The 12,456-nt window shown below is 46.1% G+C and overlaps 1 protein-coding gene across 1 annotated transcript in view; it reads left to right on the top strand.

The window, feature by feature from the left end:
* Positions 1-5,337: 5,337 nt before the first annotated feature.
* Positions 5,338-12,456, top strand: part of ITIH4 (inter-alpha-trypsin inhibitor heavy chain 4) — a 46,320-nt gene continuing 39,201 nt past the window's right edge. Inside the window, exon 1 of the mRNA XM_030570470.1 lies at positions 5,338-5,412. Coding sequence (XP_030426330.1) covers positions 5,338-5,412 — 75 coding nt within the window. The remainder of the gene's footprint in view (positions 5,413-12,456) is intronic.

The following is a 12,456-nucleotide window of genomic DNA, read 5'->3' as shown; positions in this document are numbered from 1 at the left end:
TGGCCTCCAGGATGTCTCTCCTACCCTTCCCTATGTCACTGGTACCTACATGTACCACAACCACTGGCTCCTCTCCACCACTACACATAAGTCTGTCTAGATACCTCGAGAGATCTGCAACCTTCACACCAGGTAGGCAAGTCACCATACGGTTCACCTGGTCATCACAAACTCAGCTATCTATGTTTCTAATGATCAAATCTCCCATGACTAACACCTGCCTTTTCCTAGTAACTGGAGTTCCCTCCCCCAGAGAGGTAACCTCAGTGTGAGAGGATACCCCAACACCATCTAGAAGGAGGGTCCCAACCATGGGAAGGTTTCCCTCTGCTCCCGTAGACTTGTCTGCTTCCCTGGGCCTTTCATCCTCCTCAACAGCGCAGGTGCTGTCTGACCGGAGGTGGGACAATTCTAAAGTGTCCTGGAAAGCCTCATCAACATACCTCTCTGCCTCCCTTAGCTCCTTCAGTTCTGCCACCAAAGCCCATACATGGTCTCTGAGGGCCAGGAGCTCCTTGCTCTGCTTGCACACATACGCCACCCGCCCACAGGGCAAGTAATCATACATGTGGCACTCAGCACAATAAACTGGATAGCCCCCACTCTGCTGCTGGGCTTCTGCCTGCATTGTCTCCTAGTTAATGAAGGGGTTGTTTAAAGCAAGAAGTTTTGACTGTAGTTTAGTTTATAGGTTTTAAAACAACAGCAAAAGCAAGGAGCCTTTGCCCCTTCCCACTCCCCTTCCAAACTCCCTTGCGAAACTCCCTGTTAGCAGCCCCTGGTCGCAAAGCTCCCTGGTTGCTTGCGCACTGCTTTCTAAAGCCCTGGCCTGCTTGATAGCCCCACCCACTGACTAAGGCTCAGTCAATTAACAGAGGCTTCTAGATTTCAAACCTTCCTTTGAAGCTCACAGCATCCAACTGCCAGCCAAAGCACACGGTTTTTCACACAACCAAACAAACAGATGGACAAACACAAGCTCAGCACACAGCGAGTAAACCCCCAAACACAAACAAACACACACTGTAGTCAGTCACCCCAAGGGTGTTGTATTTGCTCCTCCTTCACCTGGAGAACTCCTTTGCGAAACTCTCTGTTTGCAGCCCCTGTCCTAGCAGTTTCAGGCAATTCCTTGTTGTGGCGGTGGAAACTGTCTGAGACGTTGAATGATGTTGTTCAGAGGCCAGAACCTCACTTCCAGGAGTTATGCCCTGGCCTGTCTCAAAACCAGTACTGCCCCTATGAACCATATCCGCTGAACAGTGGACAGAATCAATTTCTCTGTACTGAGAGGAAGGTCCAGGTCATCAAACGCTGTTCTTATAAAGTCGACTTGTGCTTCCGCTTGAGCCCTGGATTGGCCCTTGATCAGCCAATCATCGAGGTATGGGAACACCTGCCCCTGTCGCCTGCGCAGGAAGGCCACCATGTCTGCCATGCATTTGGTGAACAACAGTCAAGGTGCCACCGACAGGCCAAATGGGAGGACAGTGAACTGAGAGGTAGTGGGTGCTGTTCACCATGCGTCCTTCAAGTTGAGGGCAACACACGAGACTCCTGGATCCAATGAAGGGATTATAGAGGCCAGAGAGACCAGATAAACTGAGTTCCTTCACAAACCTGTTGAGTTCTCGCAGGTATAGGCCTGAGCCCACCCTTGGCTTTCAGCATTAGAACAGGGATGGCTCTATGTTTTTTGCTGCCCCAAGCACGGCAGTCAGGTGGCCTTCAGTGGCATGCCTGCTGACGGTCCACTATTCATGCAGATTTAGTGGCATTTCTGCAGGTGATCTGCCATTTCTGCATCTTCGGTATACCTACCGCTGAATTGCCACCAAAGCCATGGGACTGGCGGACCTCCCGCAGGCATGCTGCCGAACACTTGCTGACTGCCGCTCTCACGCCGCCCACCGTGGCTTGCCGCCCCAGGCATGCGCTTGCTGTGCTGGTGCCCTGGAGCTGCCCCTGATTAGGAAATACCAGGAATAGAAGCCCTTGTCATTCTGCTCCTGAGGAACCTCTTCCACTGCCCCTAGTGAAAGGAGCAAGTGAACCTCCTGTATAAGGAGTTGCTCATGAGAGGAGTCCCTGAAGAGGGACAGGGAAGGGGGCTGGAAGGGCGAGATGACACAGATTTGGATGGAGTATCTCCTTGCTACTGTGCGGAGCACCCAACAGTCCAAAGTGATATAGGACCATGCATGGTAGAAAGGGGATAGTAGGGATGAAAGGGTAGATCCAGTTCTTGCTCTGGTGCCTCATCCTTGACCACACCTTCAAAAGGTCAGTTTGGGGCTGGAAGGTGGCTTGGGTTGCCCAGAGCCTTGGCCTGAGGATGAATGCTGCCTTTTTTCTGCCACTCCTATTCCTTCTCTGGGAACCATCCTGTTAATTCTGTTGACAGAACTGAGGAGGAGGTTGAGGCCTGAAATGCTTCCCCTGTGTGGCGGGAGTGTGTAGGCCCAAGGATTTGAGGGTGGCTCTAAAGTTTTTCAGGCTATGTAGCCTTTTTATCTATCTTCTCTGAAAACAGAGTCACACCCTTCTCATGGCCACCCCTGTAGCCATGACTCTCATGGTGGCATCAGCAACATCCAGCACCACCTGGAGAGAAGTTCAGGAGATTAGCTTACCCTCTTCAACTAAGGCCAAAAACTCGGCACAGGAATTTAGGGGAGCAGCTCTGCAAATTTTGTCATTGCCACACAGGTATTGTAAGAGTACTAGCTGACAATGGCCTATTGTTGGAAATTCAGAGCGGCAACCCACCTTTCTCCCAAATAGGTCGAGATTTTTAGCCTCCTTGTTTTGGGGGGAGGGCCCTTGGAAACCTTGCTGCTCAAGCTGATTAGCAGCAGCCACAACAAGAGAATCAGGTTGCGGGTGCAAATAAAGGTGCTCATAACCCTTAGAGGGCACAAAATATTACCGTTCATTGCACTTGGCAGTGGGTGGCAATGAGGCTGGGGGTCTGCCACCGGGTTTTGGTGATGTCTGCAATAGTTTCTATGAGTAGCAGGGCAATACAGGAAGGTCCAGATTGAGAGAGGATATCCACCATGGGATTGGAGTCCTCAAACACCTCTTCTGCCCTGGGCAACCCAGCGCAGCAATTGCTGCAACACCCAGTTGTCTTCGAGTGCTGGGGCTATGGCGGTGCCTGCCAGACCCTCATCTGGCAAGACGGAGGAAGCCCCACAGAATGGTGACTGCTCCCTGCCATCTGCACCCAAGGGGTCCTGTGACTCTTGGGGATCTCAGGCAGGTGCCAATGAGGATGGTGCTGTGCTTAATGCTGTGGCTGTTTCGCTGAACTTGGTGCCAATGTCAGCTTTGGCACCACTGTCAGTTCTGTTGGTGGTGTGGGAGCCAGCACCAGTAATAGCGGCGCCACTGAAGCCAAAGCTGGTGCTGAAGCTGGTGTCGATGACAATGCCGCAGTCAATGGCTTCGACGTCAGTGGTGGTGGCTCAGTGGCTGGTCACTTAACTGGTGGAATAAAGATGGCTGAAGCCATCGACATCACCACTAAGTGGGATCCTTGGCTCTTTCCCTAGTTCTGGTGAAAGGCCCAGGGAGTCCAGAAGGGCCACTGAGATGGGTTCTGCCACTGCGGTGGCCATGGTGCCAGGAAAGCCTCTCTCTCTCACACATACCTGGACCTTCTGTTCCTGTTCTTATCGGAGCAGTAAGAGTCTGACTCTGACTCCGAAGTCTTGGAAAAGGAAGACCATGGAGGAGTCAAGCCTCAGGGCACCAATTGTTGGAAATTTGGGGACTGACTGGGTTCTCTCTCCGGAGGTGCCAGTGCCAGAGGGTGCCATGGAGAAAGAATAGTGCTGGGACATCGTCACTGGCTTCCCTCTTGATTGCACCTGGGGTCACAGTGGTGCACAGAGATGGAGCCTCCTCTGTCCTAGGGGGTGAGAATGGAGCTGTGAGACAAAAGAAGTCTTGAGCTGCCTCAAAAGCCTCTAGTGTTGAGGGGAGCTGGCCAGTTAGGGTCCGGTGAGCCAGAAATTAACTGCCTTGCCTGGGCAGGAGTTGCTGCAGCCTTGCCAGGGGACCTGGTGCTGTGGCTTGACTGGAGTCTCACAGCCGTCTTTTCCTTAGATTTGGCTGGGAGAGAACACTTCCTCTATGGCTTCTTTTTCTTCTGAGGCACCAGCAACTGAGACCACTGACTGGCCCTGGGAGGAGCCATACTGGTGCCAAGCATCTCGGGAGGAGTCCTTTCTCGGCACCGATTCCCAGGATGATGGTGCCGAGGCACTCCACATCGACGAGGACATGCTGGGTGTGGGATCCCCTGACCCCGGATCTGAGTGGGGGTGAAGAGCTGCCTCCATTAGGAGAACCTTAAGCTGCTGTTCCCCTTCTTTAATAGTTCTGGGAAGAAGCTCGTGGCAGATCCTACACCGGTCCTTTTGGTGACCCTCCCCTAGGCACCTTAAATAAGAAGGGTCGGGGTCACTCTTTGGCATGCGCTTAGTCGTGAAGAACTATGTACAATAACAGAGATAAAAGTGCTTGCTAAGCAAGGGCTATGGGGTGTTCCAGCTAACCATCACTGGTGGTAAGAAGGAACTGAGGGGGTTGTGGGTCAGCAGGGCTCTATATTGAGCGCCAAGAAGGCATGACACCAGGGGGTGCCCAGGCCAACCTGATGGATGCTGCTAGGGCAAAAATCTTCTAGCTACCGTGCACATGCACGTGCACACACCTGATTGGAATGGACATGAACAAGTACTCAAAATAGAACTAGTGGTTAGTTATGACTCCTAGGTTGTATTCCTAGTGCTACTAATAACATACTATATGACCTCTGACAAGTTATTTTTTCTTTGTTGTCTCAGCTTATCTGTAAAAATAATGGGCTACTATTTTGTTAACCTCCTACGTGTGGTATGCCTTATTTCTGAAATGTTTTGAGACCCTTTAAAGGAAAGATGCTATAGAAGTGTAAAGGGTTATAACAATTTCACATATCCAGGCACACAAAAAGGTGCAGTCACCTTTTGATACCATATATGTGTGTAAGTTCTATGATATTAATAGATAGTTTGAAAGCTAAGTTTGAGCAGAAACTATATTGGAACCTGTTAAATGTGGCCCCTAGATGTATGGGTCCCATAAAAGAAATGTTAGTATCAGAACACTTCCAAACAAAAAGTCCATTAGGAAAAGATGCTTTTAATGATCCGAGTTATTTACAGTGTTTATTGTGTAAATATTAGGCTTATGGTCTTCCCAGAATTTCTACATAACCCAGATACTAGTTATTCATTAACTGAATCTAGTAAATAGGTTTTCATTTTGAGATCTGGTGTTTCCAAAATGGAAGGGCGAGCATTTGTCGTACTACTGGTCATTGCCTCACTTACAGTCTTAGCAGAAAATACTGATCACAAGGTATTTAGTCTGTTTGTTACTGAGAGCATGTGTTAGCTGGTCTAACTTTTCAACAGAATGTAAGTAATGAATGAATTTTCAGTATTCAGTCATGTAATGCAGCTCATTTATGTTGGAACCATTAGCCACTCTGTGTATACATATACACAGTGGTGTGACAAGAACTTTCTTCTGGTCTGTTGAAATGGAAGTCAGAATTAAAGGCTTTACAGATTTGTCTGAGCACTCTTTTCCCTGGGAATGTTAAATATCAATTTGTGTGATCAGTCTTGGAGGGAGACCTAGTGGGTCTTGTGGAGTAAGTTCAATGGAGTTGCAACTGCTTACATGAGGGCTGAATTTGGCCCATTAAATTGCTAGCTTCTTTAGAGGAAATAATTAGTTTCCATGGGATGTGAAGGAAGAAGGCAATTAGTTTCTTTTATTACTTTGAAGCTGAAAATGTGTTTAATGTAATGTCACAAATACATCAAAGTGGTGGGGTAAATGGACTAATTAAATTTTAGAAAACGTTTAAATGTTTGTTCTTTATTTCTGATGATAAAATAAACTGCTACATTGGAAAATCTCACAAATTGTTATAAAACAATTTTCCTGTGGAGTGCAAAACATGCTGTATTGATGGATGCTTTTAAAAAACAAGGTGTGGTTGTGAAAGTCGCCCTTCTGCTTCCTGGGATGCTAGGTAGCAGGGAACATTGCAGAGTGATGTTCTTAGCCTTGTGGCTGGGGGCTGGGGGAATAAAGAAAAGTTCAGGAATTGCTCTCTAATGATGCCTTCTAGTAGACACAGGGGCTAAATTCTCTCCTGCATCTGAGATTCACTGGATGGAGGATAAAGGGAGGTGGTCTGACCAGCACCCTGGTTCTGTGAGCCAGTCTGTGTGCTGGCTGTGGTATGAGTTAGAGCAGTCTTGGGATTGCTCTAACTGAGTGGTTCTCAACCTGCAGCCTGTGGGCCACTTGCAGCCCAGTCAGCACACAGCTGCAGCTCCTCGGGGCCAAGCAGGTCGTATCAGATGTTGCCCACAATGGTAAATAGGTTGAGAATCTCTGCTAACATATGCCCATTGTGGTGGACCATACACCATCCGAGGATTGGCACAGCAGAACTCCACCCTGCTCCTTCTTTTCTCTGACATGACCCTCTAACAGGTTGTATGCACATTGGGGCATTTACATCAACTGAGAACTCTGCCCCAGCTGGAGGAATCTCAGCTGGCCAGTTATGACCAGAATCCACCTGAGCTACATAAAGAAGCCAAACAGAAAATGACTCTGTCTCATGAAGTGATGGAGAAGAGATCTAGAAGGAGAGAGTCTAGGTCTCTTCCATCAAAGGGAAAGTTACTATACAGTGTGATATAAGATGTTTGAAGATGGGAGGAGCAGTAAACTCAAGGGGATTTATTTGGGGGCTACTGGGAACCCCCACAAAAATGTCCATAATTATTTTCCTTCTGTTCTTTTGGGGCTTTATTTTTTAATCCACTTGTTTAGAATGGAGCTAGAATTGACTGGTTTTGTTTTGCCACAGTAATGCTGATTTCTGTGAGGAGTAACAGGTGGAATTTGCTTCAAGTGAGCAGCAAGGCAAGAAGCCAAAGACCTCAGCATTTGAGAACTGTGACCATCTCACAGCAGCCGCTCTCCTCAGTGTGGTGTTCCATTTAGATCTCTCTGTCACTGACTGTGAATTAAGACAGTTCTTATGAGCAGTGGTTGTTGCAGTGATGGTGTAGTGCACTGGGTCTCAACCAGGGGTAGGTGTATCCCTGGAGGTGTGCAGGGGTCTTCCAGGGGGGATTCAACTCATCTAGATCAATGTTTCTCATGAGTGTTGCAGCCCAGGGGTGTCTTGGGATGGATTTAGGGGATCGCAAGTGCAGGGCCAGCAAACAGGGCAATTGCCCAGGACCGCACATCACAGGGGTCCCTGCAAAGCTAAGTTACATGCATCAGTCCCGCTGCCGGGGGCTTGGGCTTCAGATAAGGCTCAAAAGTAAAAAAAACAGGCTCAAGTATCACACTGAAATATAAGTTCAATCAATTTATTTATAATTATATGGTAAAAATGAGAAGGTAAGCAATTTTTCAGTAATAGTGTGCTGTGACTCTTTTGTATTTTTATGTCTGATTTGTAAGCAAGTAGTTTTTAAGTGAAGTGAAATTTGCGGTACACAAGAAAAATCAGACTCCTATAAAGGGGTACAAGTAGTCTGGAAAGGTTGAGAACCACTGGTGTAGTGATAGGATTGCTAATTCTTTAAAAGGTTTGAGCCCTCTAACGGTGCTCACGGTCTTCCAGAAGCTAGCCCGCAAAACAGTGTGAATACACAGGTGGGCCTTGCATGTTGTATGTATTTGCTAAATACAATTCCTTGGACTCCCTTTGCCTGGGTGATCCTTCATATTGACACAACACTTGCTTTAAGTGACCATAGAGGTTAAGGGACAGGACAGCAGTGAAACAAAAGGTAATATCCAGCAGCCAAAGAGAGAGAGAGAGAATTGATTTTTTTTTTTTCATAATTGTCCCATATGTTTTTATTTGACTGTCATATTTTTCATGAAGATCCTTTGATGGCTTGGAACACTGTCCAATACCCAGGGCTGGCCTTACCATGAGGCGAACTGAGGTGTCCGCCTCAGGTGCCAGACTGTGGGGAGAGGGTTCCACTAGGACCCAGAGTGTAGAAAATTGTGTCTGCTGCTGGTGCATGTATTCTCTCTGCTCTAGATGCACAGAGATGGTGGAGTGCTGTGCTGGAGGAAGAGACTTAACAGGCAGGCAGGAGAAAAGGTGAGGGGGAATAACAGAAAGCAGCAGGAGCTGCAGGGAGAGAGAGGAGGAGGAGCCTCTTATGTACCTCTAGCATCCCCAGGAGCCTGGACTGATTAACACCAGATTCTCAGGGAGCTTCCTGTTTCCTGCTGCTTCCCTGAACCCACTGGAGGAGAATAGACAGTCAACTGAAGTAGTATGAGCCAGTTAGGCTCTTAAGATGCTGATAACTTCCCTCACTCAGGCCCTGCTAAGTTGTTCCCATCAACTGAGTGTTGAGAGCCACTATAGCTGGCACAGAACAGCAGTCGTGAGTGAAAGAAGAAAACACCCCTCTGGGGCAGCATTCAGAAAAAGAAAGAAAGCAAAGGAAGCTTTTCTATCTAAGCAGGAAGGAGCTCTCCTGAGATACACAGACACAAATGTTCATGGTGAGCCTTCCGGCCCCAGTGAGGATGTGAGTGGTGAGGAGATGCCAGATCTTCCAGTTAGTCAGAGTTCAGGTGACCCGGCAGCTACTGTAGCATCCACATCTCCATCTCAAATGGATGTAACCATGCACATTCCTGAAGAAAAGTGTAGATCAGAGAAGAGTGTGGTGGAGGTGCAAGAAACAGCTGCTACTGAGTTTAGTTCCTTAAGGGTTTGGCTACACTGGCACTTTACAGCGCTGCAACTTTCGCACTCAGGGGTGTGAAAAAACACCCCCCTGAGCGCTGCAAGATACAGCGCTGTAAAGCCTCAGTGTAATCAGTGCCGCAGCGCTGGGAGCGCGGCTGCCAGCGCTGCAAGCTACATCCGTAAGGCACTCCGACCACACTCACACTTCAAAGCGCTGCCGCAGCAGCGCTTAGAAATTTCAAGAGTAGTCATACCCTAGGTCTAGATGATCCAGGGCTGTGGACCCACTTGAGCAGTAGCCTAAGGGACTTCTTGTACTGCATGGGCCACAGCAAGTGAAAAACTTTGTGTTCCCCAAAGACAATGAAAATAGAAGTTTCCATCCAACACATTACTGGTGTGAAATCTCCAGTGGTGACAAAGTGGAAAGGCTATGGTTTATTTACTCATACTGTTTTTGTTGCAAACTCTTCCAGTCTAATGTTCCAGCCACATTGGGTTCTACAGGAACAAAGGACTGGAAAAATCTGGCTAGAAATCTGGCATGCCATGAGAAGGCAGCAAATCACCAGAGAGCATTCCATAGGTGGAAAGAGCTTGAGATGAGACTACGGTTAAAGGCCACCATAGATGATCAGCATCAAGAGAAGATTGCATCAGTCTCTTTACTGGCAAAATGTTCTGAAAAGGCTCATTGCCATTGTGAGAATGCTTGCTACCCAAAACATAGCACTGTGTGGCACTTCAGATCAGCTGTATGTGCCAAACAATGGAAACTTCCTTAAAATTGTGGAGCTGATGGCTGAGTTTGATGCTGTACTCCAGCAGCATCTAAGAAGAGTCACCACCCAAGAAATGTACACACACCACTACCTCAGAAAAAACAATTCAAAATGAGATCCTACAGTTACCGGTAACAAAAGCCAAACAGAAGATTGTGGCAGATCTGAAGTCAGGAAGATATTACTCTGTTATTTTGGACTGTACACTTGACATCAACCATATGGAACAAATTACTTTACTAGTGTGTTTTGTAACAACAACAGAACCTAGTGAAAATGTCCCTGCAATGGACTGTCAAAGCATTTTCTAGAATTTATTGACATTGATGATACTCCAGGAGCTGGTATGACAAATGTGCTTCTTAAAAAGCCGGAAGATACGAGAATTGCGATAGTTGACATGAGAGATCAGAGCTACGATAATGGTGCCAACGTGAGAGGAAAGAACAGAGGAGTGCAGACACAGATCTCAGAGTTAAACCCTCGAGCTTTTTTTGTCCCATGCAGTTCTCATTCATTGAACTTTGTGGTCAGTGATGCAGCATCAGCTTCTAGTGAGGCTGCTGAAGTTTTTAATGTAAGTCAAGGCATCTATGCATTTTTCTCTGCATTAGCTCATCGATGGCAAATTTTGAAGCAACATCTGGGAACATCCTCTCTGACACTAAACCACTGAGTGCCACACAATGGGAAAGTTGAGTGGAGGCGATAAAGCCTATCAAACACCATATTGGGAAGAGAGATGATGCCGTAGTTGCCACTATGGAGGATAATGCTATGACAGGAACTGTTCGTGGGAGAACAGTGGCAGAGAGAAATGAAATCACCAGAAACATACATAACTTCACATTTTGTGTGGCTTAGTGTTGTGGTATGACATACTGTTTGAAATAAATGTTGTAAGCAAGAGACTCCAAGGTGTTGACCTTGATATACACCTCTACCTTGATATAACACTGTCCTCGGGAGCCAAAAATCTTACCATGTTATAGGTGAAGAGTGCACAGAAGTTGACAGAGGAACTTCACACAGAAGCTATTTTACCACCCATTCAAGAATACAAGAGTCACCAAAGAAGATATTTTGATTACAAGGCATGGGATAATCCCATAAGAGACCCCAAACAACAATTCAAAGTTGAATTCTTTAACCAGGTGCTAGATTGTGCAATACAGTCAGTTGGGGTGGGGGCAGTGCAGGGGCAAGTTTTTAACCCTTTGCTGTTAGGTGGAGCAGACAGGGGTACAGACACAATTTGTATTCTGTTTATGACAACAGTGAGTTAATTCATCACAATTTAATTTGTTGATATACGTGATGTACTCTGTAGATGATAGCATGATCATTGCTAGTCATTGTCCCATAACAGTGTGGATTGAAATCTTAATTCACCAATCACATTACTTCCTCCTCATCCTACAAATATTCTGAAGTTGTTTATTTTGCCAAATATCTTTGTTTGGACACCATTATCTTGGCTGATGTCTGCACAGTTCTGGCAACAGCTATAGAACCAGCAAAACAGGCAACAAATTATTTATTCCTGGGTGTTTTGAATTGCTTTATAGCTGACAGGATGCTAAGTACAACACGTCCTGGGTCTATGATGTTGGCTGACTGCTAAATTGTGGTCAGCATACTGTAAGCTTATCTAACTCAACTGTTCACAATTATGTTCAAATGTGATTAAAACGTGTCATGAAGACATGCCCTTGACTGTGAAGAAACTGACAGCTTTAAAATGGATGCTATTTATTGGTGAGCAAAATACAGAGGTGAATGATTATTTTAATTAGTAATCAACTAGCAGTTTAAAAGATTTGCAGATTCAGTCTGGAAAAGTAAAATGATATATCTGCATCCATTTTAGACACTAAACTTTTTATTTTATATGCAATTTTACTACTAACTCTTAAAGATGCTGTTGGTTGTGATTCAACTTATATTTACAGTCTTATCACGACTCTGCTTATCAAAAAATGCTGTGGCTGCTGAACTCTGATTTAAATCTTTCCATTCATGTTGTGAAACATTGCCACCCACACACTGACAAATTCTTTTGGATCAGCCTACAGGCCCACATCACATATAAAAAAACACCTTTAATAAAACAATATCATCCCAAGAATTTCCCAGTGGAGCTCCTTGATTAAATTTTCACAGGGAAAGCCTGTTGAGGTGGCTGGGTTGAAGCTGTAAAACAGCAATATTTTTCTTATCATTATTGGCTTGGAAAGAGTTAAACAGTTTGAAATAGGTGCATTTCAAGGGCACCTTCTATCTGTGCAAACAGAGAAGACAGCCCACACAAGGCTCTAACCTGCCAAACGTCACCAGAAGCTATTGGCTTGCAAAATGTGCAGCTAAGTCCTACTTGAGAGAGAGAGGATTAAAAACAAGGAAGACAGTCTGGCTCTCTGGGCCAAATACTTAAAGGGGCATCAACAGGGTGTTTAATTCTGTAAGCTGAATCCTCTACTAGTGGTTGGGTCAGGTAGTTGTTCAGCATCATAATCACCCGAGGAGGGAAGAGATTTCAGAGTGGCTTACTGTTCAGCTAAAGCCCTCTGTGCAACAACTTATACAGAACAGGCCACAATTTTGTGTACAATAGAATTTGTTATTATGGGGATGTGAATAAAGGGCAAGCTTGATCATGGATTTTGAATGGAAAATAACTGCTATTGTGAACTGAGTGGAAAATCTTGTAGAGATCATGGTCACCAGCAAGACACCTTGTGTGATCCTCAGTTGAAGCCACAGATGACTAATTCTGTTTTACCTTTTAAAATAGGATCAGTCTGCCTTTTCCATTAGTCTCAGCTCTCTTATCTCAGATAGGAAGCCAACAGCCCA

The sequence above is a fragment of the Gopherus evgoodei genome, chromosome 7 (assembly GCF_007399415.2).
Source record: "Gopherus evgoodei ecotype Sinaloan lineage chromosome 7, rGopEvg1_v1.p, whole genome shotgun sequence".
NCBI lineage: Eukaryota > Metazoa > Chordata > Testudines > Testudinidae > Gopherus > Gopherus evgoodei.
Note: the sequence above shows the minus strand (reverse complement) of the source record. Positions and strands in the feature narration are given on the sequence as shown.